The sequence below is a fragment of the Cherax quadricarinatus genome, chromosome 11, assembly GCF_038502225.1.
Source record: "Cherax quadricarinatus isolate ZL_2023a chromosome 11, ASM3850222v1, whole genome shotgun sequence".
Lineage (NCBI taxonomy): Eukaryota > Metazoa > Arthropoda > Malacostraca > Decapoda > Parastacidae > Cherax > Cherax quadricarinatus.
The window spans coordinates 54,475,819-54,495,317 of NC_091302.1; the positions used below are offsets into that span (position 1 = coordinate 54,475,819).

Here is a 19,499-nt window from a genome sequence, read left to right on the forward strand (position 1 = left end):
TTAAGGTCCTTGTAATATCTTAATATTTAAAGCCTAGCTGTCAGTCACAGTAGAAATCAGTCATGATTATAATCTTAAAAATTAAAATATCCAAATAACTCAGCTGTGAAAATCACTTACAATAGAAAGAAATATAATGGAATTAATAAAGTGAACTAAGTTATTTCCATGAACATTAAAGAGAGGGTCAGCTTACAGTTACTGGTAAAACAATGTGTGTACTCACCAGTTTGTACTCGCCTATTTGTGATTGAAGGGGTTGATTCACAGCTCCTGGGCCCCGCCTCTGGGCATCTGCCTCTTCCGGAGTCTTGGCACGAGGCCTGACTTAATTTGGAACAATTGCTCCTGTTTCAGTTTTCGAACTAAAGTTTCTTTCCTTTTTTTATAATTCTTCCCAACATTTGGGGAATATATTTTATCCCTGGAAGTAAGGATAAGGATTAATACAACTTTCACGGCACATATAAGCACGAGAAGGCACCTAAATTACTGGGAACGGTTGAAGGTCCTTGATCTGTATTTCCTGGAACGCAGGCGAAAGAGATACATGATAATATACACTTGGAAAGCCCTGGAGGGATTGGTACCAAACCTGCACACGAAAATCACTCCCTATGAAAGCAAAAAGACTCGGCAGGAGATGCAGCATTCCCCCAATGAAAAACAGGGGTGCCACGAGTACATTGAGAGACAACACAATAAGTGCCAGGGGCCCAAGACTGTTCAACTGCCTCCCAGCCTACATAAGGGGGATTACCAATAGACCCCTGGCTGTCTTTAAGAAGGCACTGGACAGGCACCTAAAGTCAGTACTTGACCAACCGGGCTGTGGTTCGTATGTCAGCTTGCGTGCGGCCAGTAGTAACAGCCTGTGATGAATGGTTTGGAAAACCGACAAGTTGAAGATTGAGACTCTTATGCAACATATGGGAATCTTTATTCAGGAAACGTTTCGCCACACAGTGGCTTCATCAGTCCAATACAAAGCAGAAGGTGTAAGAAGAGGAGGAGTATGAGGTAATCAGTCCTTCAGCCTGAAGTCGTTGTGTTCAGTCCATCAATCTTGTAGAATGTATAGCACAGGGCCGTAGACGTGGCTTATATACTATAGTCAGGTGAGGCGTCTACGGCCCTATGCTGTACATTCTACAAGATTGATGGACTGAACACATCGACTTCAGACTGAGGGACTGATTACCTCATACTCCTCCTCTCCTTACATCTTTCTGCTTTGTATTGGACTGATAAAGCCACTGTGTGGCGAAACGTTTCCTGAATAAAGATTCCCATATGTTGCATAAGTGTCTCAATCTTCAGTAACAGCCTGGTTGATCAGACCCTGATCCACCATGAGGCCTGGTCTCAAACCGAACCGCGAGGGCGTTGACCCCCGAAACCCTCTCCAGGTAAACTCCAGGTAAACATTGACTCTGGTTAACAGTTAAACCAACAACAACAACTGGTTTGTTTTACTTGATTTGATTTATTGTATTTTCTCTGAAGCATTCATTAATTATGCAACAAATAAATATTTTAAGAGGAAATAGGCTTCATATTTATTATAATACAGTAGTATATAATATATTTATGTATGTATAAATGGCAATGTGATTGATGTAATACTGTACAACTTTGTACAAACCATGTATCATTGTGGGAATAAATATTGATTGAACAATCTCTCTTCAAGGAAGGTTATACCTTGATGCAGGTGATGACTTGATCTAGGGAAATGAAACATTCCTCACATTCCTTACATCAAACCTGATATCCTCCCATTTCCTAGGTTCTGTATGATTCCTATAGGTTTAGCGCGCCTCTATAAGAGATAAGATTTTGTTCCGAATTTTAACTCTGGAGGGTTAGCCACATAGGATAACCCAGGAAAGGCAGTGCATCATCAAGGACTGTCTGTCTTATTTCCATTAGGGTCCTCGATTTGTCCCTCAGAATGCGACCCACGGCAGTCGACTAACACCCAGGTACCTACTTGCTTACTAGGTGAACGAGGCAACAGGTGTAAGGAAACACTCAATATTTCCACCCGTGCCGGGACTCAAACCATGGACACTCAGTGTGTGAAGGAAAAGCGCTGTCTACCAGGCCATGGGCCACCTTTATCACCCTTATACTTCTGATAGCTGACCTTGGCATTGTGATTCTCACCACTTATTAATTGAAGAATTCACCAAGGCATTTCACTACCCCTTCACCCCACCCCCACAGTCATCCTTGGTGTTTACAGCATCCCATTTAAGGAATGTGATCACATTCATGTATGTAGAGGAAACAGCCAGAAATTTGCCCCCCTCCCCAGTTACAGGAACATTAATATGATTGCAGAATTGCTGACACGTGGAATATATATATAGGGTTTTCAGAACACACATGCACATCTCATGAACTTTATACGAGCACATCTGTATCAGTAGGATGACATGAGCAATATACATTTTAACAAAACTCTTAGAAAAATATATCAACCCTCTGAATTGCCGTATTTTATGGCGTCGAAGACGCTATTTTCTTTCCAAAATAAGTTTCGAAAATTTAACTAGTGTCTTGGTGGCCGAAATACCGTTTATCTTTTGCTTTTCCTCAAATTTAACCAATCAGAATTGGGGGGGGGGGGCATTTCAACACTGGAGCATAGTGTTGACCGTAAAATACGGTATACATGTACTGTTAGTAACCCCACACTGTCTTCTAATTTCTACCCTCATAACTGTATAATATTCACACAACAAATTCTCAAAATTGACCATGTCCACTGCCTTTTCACTGCAAAGTTTAAAGCTCATGCCTGTCATTCATTACAGCTGATATATATATATATATATATATATATATATATATATATATATATATATATATATATATATATATATATATACATACAAACATTGATCTCTGGCTGAAGGAGACTCGAACCTACGAACCTTGGAACAAGGTACGCAGTGCTTTACCAATCTACCCACACTAGACCAATACCTTGGAGTCCAGCTTGCGCTAGACTTTGATCCAAGGCAGCCAGCTCTCAGGGAGAAGGCTTACAGCTTTTCATCTCATCCCCTGCATGCATCAGCCTTACTAGAGATATTAACAATGCAAGGAATTCTCAAGAGCAGGCGAATTCCTTGCATTGTTAATATCTCTAGTAAGGCTGATGCATGCAGGGGATGAGATGAAAAGCTGTAAGCTTTCTCCCTGAAAGCTGGCTGTCTTGGATCAAAGTCTAGCGCAAGCTGGACTCCAAGGTATGGGTCCAGTGTGGGGAGAGAGAGAGAGTGAGAGAGAGAGAGAGAGAGAGATAGATAGATAGATAGATAGATAGATAAATAGATAGATCGCAGTCAGCAGGATTTGAAACTAATACTGAGGATGGTCAAGATTCTCAGGCAGCGCTCTAGTCCACTCGGCCACACAAATGCCACAATAAACTGGGTTAGTTTAATATCTTTATTATGCACCCCATACCCATCCTGTGGGCGGTAGTCAAAAGATTACAAAGGTACATAATGGGTCCAGGGAGACTGGACAGTCTGGTTCACAAGCCATGTTTGTTTCTGCGTGGTTCATTGATACAAAAATCGCTTGAGAGGTCAGAACATACAGGAGGAGATTGAAATAGCTTGAATCCATGCTTGAGGCTGACTGACGTGCCCGGGCTGGGAAAGAAACATGGCTTGTGAACCAGGCTGCCCAGTCTATTTGGCATTTGTGTGGCTTAATGGACTAACATACTATGTATGGGAATTACAGAGACTCGTATATTCATATAAATGCGAACTTACAAATAAATTAACGGGGGAAATGTGGTGTGGGCCTCTAGATTCCTGAATGCAGTCTTCATCAGAACTATATGGAAGGCCCCAAGCCATCTGTTTGTATTTATATATTGCATACATGCATTCATTCATTTGTTCACACATGTATGCATGCATGCATACATACATACATACATACATACATACATACATACACATACATAAAAGCAGTTTATAGTTAATCACTGACAGCCAATCTGGAGGAATTCAAGGAGAGTTTAGGAATTTACAACATTAACTGTTGAAAGGTCGCGTGAACAGCTGCCTACCACACCTCAAGACATGTGGTAGGTGCCCACTGCCCACATTGTCGTGGAATGTGCATACATCAAGACATCTGTTAAATAAATGAAGGTAAATATGTTTCTTTTAATGGTGAATGTACAGTATTTCCTTATTTGGTTACCTTGTCCCCCATAGATGACTGATGTGTTTAAAAAAAATATTCATGGGGTAGTGCTAAACAACATTAGGAGTCATACACTATTGGGGAATGAAAGGTAATATGAATTAGTCTAAGGAACTGGAGCTTATCTCCAGTTCCTGGAAATATATCACTGCTGTAAGAGATCATATACAAGTTATTTAGTGCTGCCCAAAATGCTCTGCATAACCAGGCATGTTGCAGTTGAACTCTGATGTCGGTGCCCTTTTGGAAACCACAAAACTTGTAAGGAGCGTACAGCATCGCTGGAATGGAAGAGGTGGGGGTTAATCAGGTTTAATCCTAGGAAAGGTAAACTAGTTTTAATTCCGTACATTAAGAACCCTTTCACCAGCATTAAGGTATTCTCCTCTCCCATTGAAGTGTTGCTGATTCTTTGTTCTTGAATGTAGTTTAATGACAATGATTAAACTTTCAGCTGTGAATGGTGTGGACAACAGGGTAGATGGTGAAGCAGTGTCCGTTAACCTCAATCTTCTACCAGACGACGTCATCGCAGAAGACATCCTGGACGGTCTGCAGGAGGAGTTCTCCTCTGTTGGTGAGATGACACTTTTTATGTATGTGTGTAAGTGTACTCACTTATGTTTGGTTGCAGGGGTTGAGTCACAACTCCTGGCCCCCCTATTCTCTGGTCACTACTAGGTCTGCATTCTCCCGGCTCCAAGAGCCTTATCATGTGTGTTTGTGTGTTTTCTGTTGATTAATATGATGCAAGATATGGGTGGCAAGCAGTATAAGCCACATAATTTCTTAAGTGTAGGTGCATGTTGTAGAGGTGTAGGAATAGTCTTGTGTGTCACAATGATGTAGAGGTGTGGAAGTAAGATGAATGAGTGAGTGACTGACTAGGAGTCATGTTGTCATGTAGCAAGGAAATAAACATTTGTATTTGTATAAAGGTGTGATAGTAAGTTAGATGATTGTAGGAGTGAGTTGAAGGATTATCATATTCACAAAAATTGCTGAATCTTTATGGTTCACTTAACACTGCTTGTGAGGTGTAGGAGTGAGTTGAAAGGGTGTAATTTATGATTATTATTATTATTATTATTATTATTATTATTATTATTATTATTATTATTATTATTATTATTATTATTATTATTATTATTATTATTTTCATGGGAAGCACTAAACCTGTAGCCTTCATACAGTGCATGGGAAACAGGAAACATTCAAGTCCTTGGATCCTAAAACTGTTAACCAGCATCAAGGCACTCCTTCCAGTTGAAGGGTGGATAGATGTAGTTTTAAGGGTATGGAAGGATGTGTGGGTTAGATCAAGATGTGTGGGAAGGGCAAGTTATTTTATTTTTTTACACAAGTTTTACAGGCTAGGAATTATTCTACCTCTGCACATTGCAAAGCCCAGCCATATCTAAGATATACTGCCACCCCCTAGAATGTGACCCACACCAGTTAGCTAACACCCAGATACCATACTGCTTGCTGCTAGGTGAATAGGATCAGCAGGTGTAAGGAAACATGTCCTGCATTTCCACCTGTACCAGGGATTAAACCAAGAACCCTTGGTGTGTGATTGTTATAAAAATAAATAAGAAATAAATTCTTTCAGGGCAGAGTCGAGACAACCTTGTGTATGCAAGGCCATGTTTTTCTTGTTTATATCTGCTGATATAAACAGGGTTTAGCACTTTCCATGAATATAATAATAGTGAACTACACCCCTCCAGTTCACTACCATAACTTGTAGTACATTTAGTGCTGAATGACCCATATGGATTTAGCACTTTTTGTGAATACACTGTAATTTTCCTGCAATATCTCTTCATTTACTTAGCTACTAATTTTGGTTTACAGATAAGGAGCTGAGTGACAACTCTACTAAATCAGTCAACTCCACAACAAATGGACCCCAAAGCCGTAAGAAATACCTCTGTGATTTTCCTTGCGTTTGTTTGAACCTCTACAGAAATTCTGTGAAAATTCTGAATTTGCTGATGGAGAAAGAATTCTAAATTTGACTTAAAATAATTTCTAATTTGGACTATTGAATAGGAGAGAGAATGCTTTCCAAAAAGTTTAATTTGAATTCCTCTCTGAAATATGAAAATTTTCTTAATGCAATTGTTTCTGCAAAATTTCACTCCATTTTAGTATTAATTAAATGTATTACTAATGTTATATTAATGTGATATGTAAAATGTTATAATGTATACCAAAGCATTCAGATAATCTTAATGCAATAAAACAGTGTCCTGTAGTTTGATGGCACTTTTAAGGCTTCAGAAACTGCCCTGTATAAACAGGGGCTTTCCTGTACATCCATATAATACCAGTATGTGTGGATAATTGATTCAGAGAACCAACAGTTTGATGAATTAGACAATTGTGCAACACTTGGGTATCTTTATTGTGTGGACGTTTCTCCGCTGGTTGGTGAAATGTTTCCACAATAAAGATACCCAAGTGTTGCACAAGTGTCTGATTCATACCAGTATATAACCTATTTTTATAATAATTGCACATTGTGTTTACTGGAAATAAACATTTCATTTTCATAAGTGTAGAATAACTTACCAAATTAATTAAAAAATTTAACATAAATGAATTTAAATCAGAGGTAAAATAAGTAAGTGTGTGATGAAATAGTACACTCATGTAATTGTATGTAATTCACTAAAACATTTCATTTAATTAATTGAATGTATCTTAAACCTTGTTCACATCATTATTATTACAGTATTGCTGATTTTTCTTCTGTGTATCTTGATTATCATTCTGCCTATCTAATTATTAATTTTGACTTGTACATAATTAGATAATACAGAACTATTACCATCCAGTTTTATTCATTTGTAGCCATGACCAGAACTTATGTATATACAGTCTCTCCTTACTTAGTGATGGAGTTTCATTCCTAAGAGTAGGTTGGTAAATGAATTGGTCGTTAAGCAAAGAGCATACTATACTGGTAGTGGGTTTGTGTCAACCATCTTTAGATATTGTTTTAATGTTCCCTTTGTTTATACAGTAGTGTACTGTATATTGTAATAAACAGAATAGAGGAAATCAGCTCTAATATACATTACTTAGGTATGCATACTGGTCAGAGAGCTGGTTGTAAGTCCGAGCTTTCATTAAACAAGTACGTTGTTAAATGAGGAAAGACTGTACTACAGTGGACCCTCGACTAACGATAAAATCGGGTAATGATGCATATTTGTGTAAAAATATTGGCTTGATCAATAATGAAAAACTCGGGTAAGGACATTCATCCCAAACGCGTCCGCTTGTCCATCCAGCCTGAGTGCCTCAGCTGCCCTGCCCTCAACTAGTGTGCCATTGTTTACAAGCCAGGGTGGACGGTTCCATGCATACATGCGATATATTTTGTATTATTACATTGTTTTTAGTGCTTGTAACTGCTAATTAAGCCACCATGGGCCCAAACAAAGCTTCTAGTGCCAACCCTGTGGTAAAAAGGGTGAAAAATACTATCGTACCATGGTCAGCTGTTGCTGCACCACCGTGAGCTGCTGCTGTACCACCATCAGCTGTTGCTGCACCACGGTCAGCTGCTGCTGCACCACGGTCAGCTGCTGCAGTACTACGGTCAGCTGCTGCTGCACCACGGTCAGCTGCTGCTGCACATTGTCAGCTGTTGCTGTACCACCGTCAGCTGCTGCTGTACCACGGTCAGCTGCTGCTGTACCACGGTCAGCTGTTGCTTCACCATCATCAGCTGTTGCTGCACCACCATCAGCTGCTGCTGCACCACCATCAGCTGCTGCTGCACCACCATCAGCTGCTGCTGCACCACCATCAGCTGCTGCTGCACCACCATCAGCTGCTGCTGTACCACTGTCAGCTGCTGCTGTACCACTGTCAGCTGCTGCTGTACCATGGTCAGCTGCTACTGTTGTTGCACCACTGTCAGCTGCTGTTGTACCACTGTCAGCTGCTGTTGCACCACTGTCAGTTGCTGCTGTACAACAGTCAGCTGCTGCTGCACCATCAGCTGTTGCTGCACCACTGTCAGCTGTTGCTGCACCACTGTCAGCTGTTGTTGCACCACTATCAGCTGCTGCTGTACCACTGTCAGCTGCTGCTGTACCACTGTCAGCTGCTGCTGTACCACGGTCAGCTGCTGCTGCACCACCGTCAGCTGCTGCTGCACCACCGTCAACTGTTGCTGCACCAATGTCAGCTGTACTACTCGAAGATGTGGAGAGAGTGTTGTTTGTGTGGTTTAAAAAGAAACAATTACGTACTGAGAAACAATTAACCCCAGAGGGTTTGCCACATAGGATAACCCAAGAAAGTCAGTGCGTCATTGAGGACTGTCTAACTTATTTCCATTGGGGTCCATAATCTTGTCCCCCAGGATGTGACCCACACCAGTGTCGCACCGTGCCTTCTTTTGCAGATGACACCCAAATCTGCATGACAGTGTCTTCCATTGCAGACACTGCAAGGCTCCAGGCACACATCAACCAAATCTTTCAATGGGCTGCAGAAAACAATATGAAGTTCAACGATGAGAAATTTCAATTACTCCGATATGGTAAACATGAGGAAATTAAAACTTCATCAGAGTACAAAACTTATTCCGGCCACAAAATAGAGCGAAAAACCAACGTCAAAGACCTGGGAGTGATCATGTCAGAGGATCTCACCTTCAAGGACCATAACATTGTATCAATTGCATCTGCTAGAAAAATGACAGGATGGATAATGAGAACCTTCAAAACTAGGGATGCCAAGCCCATGATGATACTCTTCAGTTCACTTGTTCTATCTAGGCTGGAATATTGCTGCATACTAACAGCACCTTTCAAGGCAGGTGAAATTGCTGACCTAGAAAATGCACAGAGAACCTTCACAGCGTGCATGATGGAGATAAAACACCTCAATTGCTGGGAGCGCTTGAAGTTCCTAAACTTGTACTCCCTGGAACACAGGCAGGAGAGATACATGATTATATACACCTGGAAAATCCTAGAGGGACTAGTACTGAACTTGCACACGAAAATCACTCACAACGAAAGCAAAAGACTTGGCAGATGATGCAACATCCCCCCAATGAAAAGCAGGGGTGTCACTAGCACATTAAGAGACCATACAATAAGTGTCAGGAGCCCGATACTGTTCAACTGCCTCCCAGCATACATAAGGGGGATTACCAATAGACCCCTGGCTGTCTTCAAGCAGGCACTGGACAAGCACCTAAAGTCGGTACCTGACCAGCCAGGCTGTGGCTCGTACGTTGGATTGATTGCAGCCAGCAGTAACAGCCTGGTTGATCAGGCTCTGATCCACCAGGAGGCCTGGTCACAGACCGAGCCACGGGGGTGTTGACCCTCGGAACTCTCTCCAGGTAAACTCCAGGTACTCCAGTTGACTAACACCCAGGTGAACAGGAAAAAATGCCTGGAACTAGTGCTCATATTGGTGAATTTAAGGCCAGCAAAGGTTGGTTTGAGAGATTTAAGAATCGTAGTGGCATACACAGTGTGATAAGGCATGGCGAAGCTGAAAAATTCCAGCCCCAACAACTGTTCAATTGTGATGAAACAGGCCTTTTCTGGAAGAAAATGCCAATCAGGACCTACATTACTCAGGAGGAAAAGGCACTCTCAGGACACAAGCCTATGAAAGACAGGCTCACTCTCATGTTTTGTTGTAATGCTAGTGGGGATTGCAAAGTGAAACCTTTACTCATGTATCACTCTGAAAATCCCAGAGTGTTCAAGAAAATCAGTGTCTCATAACTCATCAGTACTCTTCAATAAAGGTAAGTGTCATTTTAGTATTTATTTATGTATTTATTGTGCATGTCTCATTGTTTTCTTTGTAGGGAAATGTATATTTCATGTAAAAAAAATATTTTTTTTTTAGTACTTTTGGCTGTCTGGAACGGATTAATTGTATTTCTTATGGGGAAAACTAATTCGGCTAACGATAAATAAGGCTAAGGACAAGCTCTCTGGAACAGATTAAAATCGTTAGTCGAGGGTCCACTGTATATTTTTTTTTTATCTTACATGTCAACACTTTGTCTCCATGAGGAAGTGGAACATAATTCTTCCTCTGTAAGCCATGTGTGTCATAAGAGGCAACTAAAATGCCAGGAGCAAGGGGCTAGTAACCCCTTCTCCTGTATAAATTACTCAGTTTAAAAAGAGAAACTTTCACTTTTGGCCCACCTTGCCTCGGTGGGATATGGCCAGTTTGTTGAAAGAAGAAGAACACTAATTTTTCCTGTTGTTTTAGCTCATATTTAAGTCTGCCTGACATGCTGTGTGTACTATGGATTTTTCACAAAAAATTAATCTCAAGTTTTTTTTTTTTAACCCTTAAACTCTCTGAACGTAGATCTACATTTACGCACGTAGTGCTCCGACCTTTATTTTCTCCATTTGAAAGCATGTAAAAAAAAAATGTAGATCTACGTTCAGAGTGCTACATGAGCGATCGTAGATCTACGTTTGGACAGTTTAAGGGTTAATAAATAATAATAATAATCTTCTTGTTTCAACAAACTGGCTATATCCCACCAAGGCAGGGTGGCCCACAGAGAAAAATAAAAGTCTCTCCTTTTAAATTGAGTAATGTATACAGGAGAAGGGGTTACTAGCCCCTTGCTCCCGGCATTTTACTCGCCTCTTACAACATGCATGGCTTATGGAGGAAGGATTCTTTTACACTTCCCCACGAAGAATAATATACTATTATTGTTATTATTATTATTATTATTATTATTATTATTATTATTATTATTATTATTATTATTATTATTATTATTATTATTATTATTATTCTTGTATATTTTGGCCCCTTTATAATGTTTTGAACATACTGAATAGGCTCTGGTTATTACATTCTCAAGGGAAAATGCTAAAATCATAGAGCAATAAAATGAGGATTGATCCAAGGAAGGATAGTGCCCTTCACCAGGTTCAAGTCACCCCCTTCAAGGATTTTGTATTTTTTTTTTTTAACAAGTCAGCCATCTCCCACCGAAGCAGGGTGACCCAAAGAGAAAGAAAATCCTCAAAAAAAAAAATACTTTCATCATCATTCAACACTCACCTCACTCATACATAATCACTGTTTTTACAGAGGTGCCCAGATACAACAGTTTAGAAGCATATATAAAGATATATAACATATCCCTCCAAACTTCCAGTATCCCAAACCCCTCCTTTAAAGTGGAGGCATTGTACTTCCCATTTCCAGTACTCAAGTCTGGCTATATAAAAATAACTGGTTTCCCTGAATCCCATCACTAAATATTACCCTGCTCACACTCCAACAGCTCGTCAGGTCCCAAAAACCATTAGTCTCCATTCACTCCTATCTAACATGCTCATGCACTCTTGCTGGAAGTCCAAGCCCCTTGCCCATAAAACCTCCTTTACCCCCTGCCTCCAAACTTTTTGAGGATGACCCCTACCCTGACTTCCTTCCCCTATATGCTCTCCATGTCATTCTACTTTGATCCATTCTCTCTAAATGACCAGACCACCTCAGCAACCCCTCTTCAACTCTCTGACTAATTGTTAGGTAAGACACATATGCAACAGTTAGGTATCTTTATTTCGAAACGTTTCGCCTACACAGTAGGCTTCTTCAGTCGAGTACAGAAAGGTTGATAGAAGCAGAAGATACTTGAAGACGATGTAATCAGTCCATCACCCTTAAAGTTTTGAGGTGGTCAGTCCCTCAGTCTGGAGAAGAGCATTGTTCCGTTGTCTGAAACAATATGAAGTTGAAGTGACAGAATGGGGCCTTTATATAGTGCCAGGAGGTGAGACGTAGGTTGTTTTGGGAGGGCAGGTCCTTCTCAAACCCAGCCGTTCTCACTAGTAGAGGTTGTCGAAGTGGTCTGTACCAAGATACCCTTGTGTTGCAGTGTCTGACAGAATGAACATTAAAATGGTATGAAATACCATATATAAAGGCCCCATTCTGTCACTTCAACTTCATATTGTTTCAGACAACGGAACAATGCTCTTCTCCAGACTGAGGGACTGACCACCTCAAAACTTTAAGGGTGATGGACTGATTACATCATCTTCAAGTATCTTCTGCTTCTATCAACCTTTCTGTACTCGACTGAAGAAGCCTACTGTGTAGGCGAAACGTTTCGAAATAAAGATACCTAACTGTTGCATATGTGTCTTACCTAACAATCTGTCGGTATTTCATACCATTTTAATGTTCATTCTCTCTGACTAATACTTTTATTAAATCCACACCTTCTAATTTCCACACTCCAAATTTTCTGCATAATATTTACACCACACATTGCCCTTAGACAGGACATCTCCACTGCCTCCAACCGCCTCCTCGCTGCAGCATTTACAACCCAAGCTTCATACCCATTTAAGAGAATTGGTACCACAATACTTTCATACATTCCCTTCTTTGCCTCCATAGATAACATTTTTTGTCTCCACATATACCTTGATGCACCACTCACCTTTTTTCCTTCATCAATTCTATGGTTAACCTCATCCTTCATAAACCCATCCGCTGACATGTCAACTCCCAAATATCTGAAAATATTCACTTCTTCCATACTCCCTCCCTCCAATATGATATCCAATTTTTCTTTATTTAAATCATTTGATAACCTCATCGCCTTACTCTTATCTATGTTCACTTTATACTTTCTACCTTTACACACCCTCCCAAACTTGTCCACTATGCTTTGCAACTTTTCTTTAGACTCTCCCATAAGCACAGTATAATCAGCAAAAACTAACTGTGTCAACTCCCATTTTGTATTTGATTCCCCATAATTTAATCCCACCCCTCTCCCCAACACCCTAACATTTACTTCTTTTACAACCCCATCTATAAATATATTTAACAACTGTGGTGACATTACGCATTCCTGCCTAAGACCTACTTTTACTGGGAAGTATCTCCCTCTCTTCTACACACCCTAACCTGAACCTCACTATCCTCATAAAAACTTTACAGCATTTAGTAACTTACTACATATTCCATATACTTGCAACATCTGCCACATTGCTCCCCTTTCCACTCTATCATATGCCTTTTCTAAATCCCAAAATGCAATGAAAACTTCCCTACCTTTGTCTAAATACTGTTCACATATATACTTCAATGTAAACACTTGATCTACACATCCCTTATCCACTCTAAAACCTTCTTGCTCATCCAGAATTCTACTTTCTGTCTTCCCTCTAATTCTTTCAATAAAAACCCTACCATACACTTTTCCTGGTATACTCAGTAAACTTATTCCCCTATAATTTTTACAATCTCTTGTCCCCCTTCCCTTTATATAAAGGAACTATACATGCTCTCTGCCAATCTCTAGGTACCTTCCCTTCTTCATACATTTATTAAACAAAAATACCAACCACTCTAACACTATAAAATCCCCCCTGCTTTTAACATTTCTGTCATGATCCCATCAGTTCCTGCTGCTTTACCCCTTTTCATTCTATGTAATACCTCATGTACCTCCCCCACATTCACATCCTGCTCTTCTTCACTCCTAAGAGATGTTATACCTTCGTGACCAGGGCATGAAGTTACTGCCTCCCTTTCTTCATCGACATTTAAAAAGTTCCTCAAAATATTCCCGCCATCTACCCAATACGTCCAGCTCCCCCATCTACTGACTCCCCTGCTCCATTTTTAACTGATAAATCCATTTGTTCTCTAGGCTTTCTTAACTTGTTTATATCACTCCAAATTTTTTTTCATGTTTTCATTAAAATTTCTTGACAGTGCCTCTCCCACTCTATCATCTGCTCCCCTTTTTCACTCTCACCACTCTCTTCACCTTTCTTTTACTCTCCATATACTCTTCTCTTCTTATAATACTTCTGCTTTGTAAAAACCTCTCATAAGCTACCTTTTTCTCTTTTATCACACCCTGTACTTCATCATTCCACCAATCACTCCTCTTTCCTCCTGCACCCACCCTCCTATAGCCACAAACTTCTGCCCCACATTCTAATACTGCAATTTTAAAACTATTCCGACCCTCTTCAACCCCCCCATCCCTCCCACTACTCATACTTGCACTAGCCCCCCTTTCTGCCAATAATTGCTTATATTTCTCCCTAACTTCCTCCTCCCTTAGTTTATACACTTTCACCTCTCTCTTACTTGTTGTTGCCATTTTCCTTTTGTCCCATCTACCTCTTACTCTAACTGTAGCTACAACTAGATAATGATCTGATATATCAGTTGCCCCGCTTTAAACATGTACATCCTGAAGCCTTCCCATCAACCTTTTATCCACCAATACATAATCTAACAAACTACTTTCATTAAGTGCTGTATCGTACCTTGTATACTCATTTATCCTCTTTTTCATCAAATATGTATTACTTATTACCAAACCACTTTCTACACATAGCTCAATTAAAGGCTCCCCATTTTCATTTACCCCTGGCACCCAAAATTTACCTACTTCTCCCCCCACAACATTTTTACTCACTGTATTATTGCAATCCCCAACCACAAGTACTCTCACACTTGGTTCAAAACTCTCCACACACTTACTCAACAATTCCCAAAATCTCTCTCTCTCCTCTACACTTCTCTCTTCTCCAGGTGCATACACGCTTACTATAACCCACTTTTCACATCCAGCCCTTATTTTACTCTACATAATCCTTGAATTAATACAATTATATTCCCTCTTTTCCTCCCATAACTTATCCTTCAACATTATTGCTACTCCTTTAACTCCAACTCTTTTTGAAACCCCTGACCTAATCCCATTTATTTCTCACCACTGAAACTCTCCCACCCCAGGGCATCCAGCTTCTCATTCATAACATCCACAATCCTCTCTTTCTTATCATTCGCACAACATCCATGCACATTCAGACATCCCACTTTGACGGTTTTCTTCTTTTTCTTTTTAGTAGGATATACAGGAATAGGGGTTACTAGCCCATTGTTTGGGGCATTTTAGTTGACTTTTACAACACGCATGGCTTACGGAGGAAAGATTCTTATTCCACTTCCCTATGGATATAAAAAGAAAAGTAATAAGAACAAGGCTATTGAGATAAAATCTGAGAAAACTCAGATGAGTGTATATACATAAACGTGTACATGTATGTGTAGTGTAACCTAAGTGTAAGTAGAAGTAGCAAGACGTACCTGAAATCTTGGATGTTTTTTATGAGACAGAAAAAAAAAAAGACACCAGCAATCCTACCATCATGTAAAACAGTTACAGGCTTTCGTTTTACACTCACTTGGCAGGACGGTAGTACCTCCCTGGGTGGTTGCTGTCTACCAACATACCACCTAAAAAAGATTTGTATATCAACAATAAATGACTAATTGTGTTACAATATTATGTTTGATGATTCCAGTCATGTTTCTCAGTAGCATTGTACTCAACAGGCCAGCTGTCTCTCATCTTCCAAGGGGTATATGCCCCTGATGCACGCTTCAATGCCTTTGTGGATGGTGTCATGATTAATATGGTGGCAGAAATGAAGAGGAAAAGAATGGACCCACTCTACTTCCGGGTATATGACCGTGGCATTATTGAGTAAGTCCATCTGTACAGTTTAACATTACACTGGCAATCAACTTTGTATTACAGTATATGGTATAAACCTTGGTAATGAATACCAACAAATGGTTACAATACAAAAACAGAAATTCACATGTTATTTAATATCAGGAATACTTTAATCCCTAAAATAAGAATTAAATTAACCTTGTATTGGAAATTATTATTGTATTAATGGGAATACCAAATCCGTAAGAGTCATATAGTGCCTGGGAAATGGGAGGGATGGGGGTAATCAGGTTTGATCTGAGAAAGGAGAAGTTATTATTGTATTATATTATAGGAAAATGCTTAACACATGGAGTGCATGAGGAATGAGAGTAAACGAGCCTTGAGCTGAGGAATTGGAGGGTAGGTCTAGTTCAAGGGACAAAAAGCTTTAATTCTTTGGATCAAGAGCTGCCCTTCATCAGCATGAAGATACCACCTTCCCTTGAAGGACGTTAGTGTAAACAGAAGATGTATGCATCACAGTTCAGATGGCTTTGTGAAGAGTAATGTCAGTACACTGCTGGCAAGACAGTAAATCAGTGAATGATAGTGAGTTTCCTTTTTTTTTGGGGGGGGGGGGTCTCCCTATCTCAGTGAGAGACAACTGGTTTGTTAGAAAGTAAATAAATTAATAATGAAGATAATGACAATATTTGTAACCATCCTTGTTTATTAATATTATTTTATGAAAATATAGGGAAGTACTAAGCCTTAAAGGATTATTCACCTCTATAGGGAAGTAGTTAATCAAATTTGATCTAAAAAAGGGGAGGGTAGCCCCAGTTCCTTGGATTAAGAGTTTTTCAACAGTATTAAATCATCTTTCAAATGGATGCATCAGACAGTGATGAAAAAGTGGTATTCATGATAGGAAATAAATAACTATCTGCATGATGTGTATATAATATAAATTAATTATGTGTATCAATTATAGACATGTCACAACAAGTGAAGTGCGAGGCAGTCGACAAGATGAGTCAACAACTGTGTCTTCTGTCAACTCTGCTTCCAAGAATGGAAGGTAAGTTATTAATTTTATCTACTTACACACACACACACACACATGCAGGCACTTGAACATGTATGCACAAGTGCACGCACATGCACTACTAGTGGACTTAGAAGTGACCAGCAAAGAGGTGGGGCCAGGAGCTGTGACTCAACCCCTGCAACCACATACATGTGAGCATACACACCCACATGTGTGTTTGCACACACAGGCATGCATACACACCTTTGTGTGTGTACTCACCTATGTGTTCACGTATATATGGCTGCAAGGGTAGAGTCTCAGCTCCTGGTCCCGCCTCTTCTCTAGTTGCTACTAGGTCCACACTCTCCCTGCTCCAAGAGCCTTATCATATCCATTCTTAAAACTATATATGGATCCTGCCTCTGCTACTTCTTTCCAAATTGTTCCACTTCCTGACAACTCTAAGGCTGAAGAAATACTTCCTAACATCCTAGGTAGTAGGTTGGTAGACAGCAACCACCCAGGGAGGTACTACCGTCCTGCCAAGTGAGTGTAAAACGAAGCCTGTGATTGTTTTACATGATGGTAGGATTGCTGATGTCTTTTGTCTGTCTCATAAATATGCAAGATTACAGGCATGTCTTGCTACTTCTACTTACACTTAGGTCACACTACACATACATGTACACATTTATTTATACACACTCATCTGAGTTTTCTTTGATTTTATCTTAATAGTTCTTGGTCTTATTAATTTTCCTTTTATATCCATGGGGAAGTGGAATAAGAATCTTTCCTCCGTAAGCCATGCGTGTTGTAAAAGTCAACTAAAATGCCGGGAACAATGGGCTAGTAACCCCTTTTCCTGTAAAGATTACTAAAAAGAATAAGAAGAAGAAAATTGTCAAAGTGGGAAGTCTGAATGTGCGTGGATGTTGTGCAGATGATAAGAAAGAGATGATTGTGGATGTTATGAATGAGAAGAAGCTGGATGTCCTGGCTTTAAGTGAAACAAAGCTGAAGGGGGTGGGAGAGTTTCAGTGGAGAGGAATAAATGGGATTAGGTCAGGGGTTTCAAATAGAGTTAGAGCTAAAGAAGGAGTAGCAATAATGTTGAAGGATAAGCTATGGCAGGAAAAGAGGGACTATAAATGTATTAATTCAAGGATTATGTGGAGTAAAATAAAGATTGGATGTGAAAAGTGGGTTATAATAAGCGTGTATGCACCTGGAGAAGAGAGAAGTGTAGAGGAGAGAGAGAGATTTTGGGAAATGTTGAGTGAATGCGTGGGGAGTTTTGAATCAAGTGTGAGAGTAATGGTGGTTGGGGATTTCAATGCTAAAGTGGGTAAAAATGTTATGGAAGGAGTAGTAGGTAAATTTGGGGTGCCAGGGGTAAATGTAAATGGGGAGCCTTTAATTGAGCTATGTGTAGAAAGAAATTTGGTAATAAGTAATACATATTTTATGAAAAAGAGGATAAATAAATATACAAGGTATGATGTAGCACGTAATGAAAGTAGTTTATTAGATTATGTATTGGTGGATAAAAGGTTGATGGGTAGGCTCCAGGATGTACATGTTTATAGAGGGGCAACTGATATATCGGATCATTATTTAGTTGTAGCTACAGTTAGAGTAAGAGGTAGATGGGAAAAGAGGAAGGTGGCAACAACAAGTAAGAGGGAGGTGAAAGTGTATAAACTAAGGGAGGAGGAAGTTCGGGTGAGATATAAGCGACTATTGGCAGAAAGGTGGGCTAGTGCAAAGATGAGTAGTGGGGGGGTTGAAGAGGGTTGGAATAGTTTTAAAAATGCAGTATTAGAATGTGGGGCAGAAGTTTGTGGTTATAGGAGGGTGGGGGCAGGAGGAAAGAGGAGTGATTGGTGGAATGATGAAGTAAAGGGTGTGATAAAAGAGAAAAAGGTAGCTTATGAGAGGTTTTTACAAAGCAGAAGTGTTATAAGAAGAGCAGAGTATATGGAGAGTAAAAGAAAGGTAAAGAGAGTGGTGAGAGAGTGCAAAAGGAGAGCAGATGATAGAGTGGGAGAGGCACTGTCAAGAAATTTTAATGAAAATAAGAAAAAATTTTGGAGTGAGTTAAACAAGTTAAGAAAGCCTAGGGAAAATATGGATTTGTCAGTTAAAAACAGAGTAGGGGAGTTAGTAGATGGGGAGATGGAGGTATTGGGTAGATGGCGAGAATATTTTGAGGAACTTTTAAATGTTAAGGAAGAAACAGAGGCAGTAATTTCATGCACTGGTCAGGGAGGTATACCATCTTTTAGGAGTGAAGAAGAGCAGAATGTAAGTGTGGGGGAGGTACGTGAGGCATTACGTAAAATGAAAGGGGGTAAAGCAGCTGGAACTGATGGGATCATGACAGAAATGTTAAAAGCAGGGGGGGATATAGTGTTGGAGTGGTTGGTACTTTTGTTTAATAAATGTATGAAAGAGGGGAAGGTACCTAGGGATTGGCAGAGAGCATGTATAGTCCCTTTATATAAAGGGAAAGGGGACAAAAGAGACTGTAAAAATTATAGAGGAATAAGCTTACTGAGTATACCAGGAAAAGTGTACGGTAGGGTTATAATTGAAAGAATTAGAGGTAAGACAGAATGTAGGATTGCGGATGAGCAAGGAGGTTTTAGAGTGGGTAGGGGATGTGTAGATCAGGTGTTTACATTGAAGCATATATGTGAACAG

General features: G+C 39.9%; 1 protein-coding gene across 11 annotated transcripts in view; it reads left to right on the plus strand.

Moving 5' to 3' along the window:
• LOC128687572 (uncharacterized) overlaps positions 1-19,499 on the plus strand; it is an 83,497-nt gene that overhangs the window by 44,331 nt on the left and 19,667 nt on the right. For 8 of the 11 annotated variants that reach the window (XR_008406860.2, XR_008406859.2, XM_053775064.2 and 5 more), the window contains exons 3-6: positions 4,694-4,843; positions 6,100-6,162; positions 15,655-15,805; positions 16,755-16,841. Coding sequence is in view for 9 of the 11 variants with exons in the window: in XM_053775064.2 (XP_053631039.1) it covers positions 4,694-4,843; positions 6,100-6,162; positions 15,655-15,805; positions 16,755-16,841 (451 nt within the window). In the remaining 2 variants the exon portion in view is untranslated. Of the gene's footprint in view, positions 1-4,428; positions 4,535-4,693; positions 4,844-6,099; positions 6,163-15,654; positions 15,806-16,754; positions 16,842-19,499 lie in introns of those variants that run through there. The other 3 variants (XM_053775070.2, XM_053775071.2, XM_053775069.2) reach the window with 3 other exon arrangements.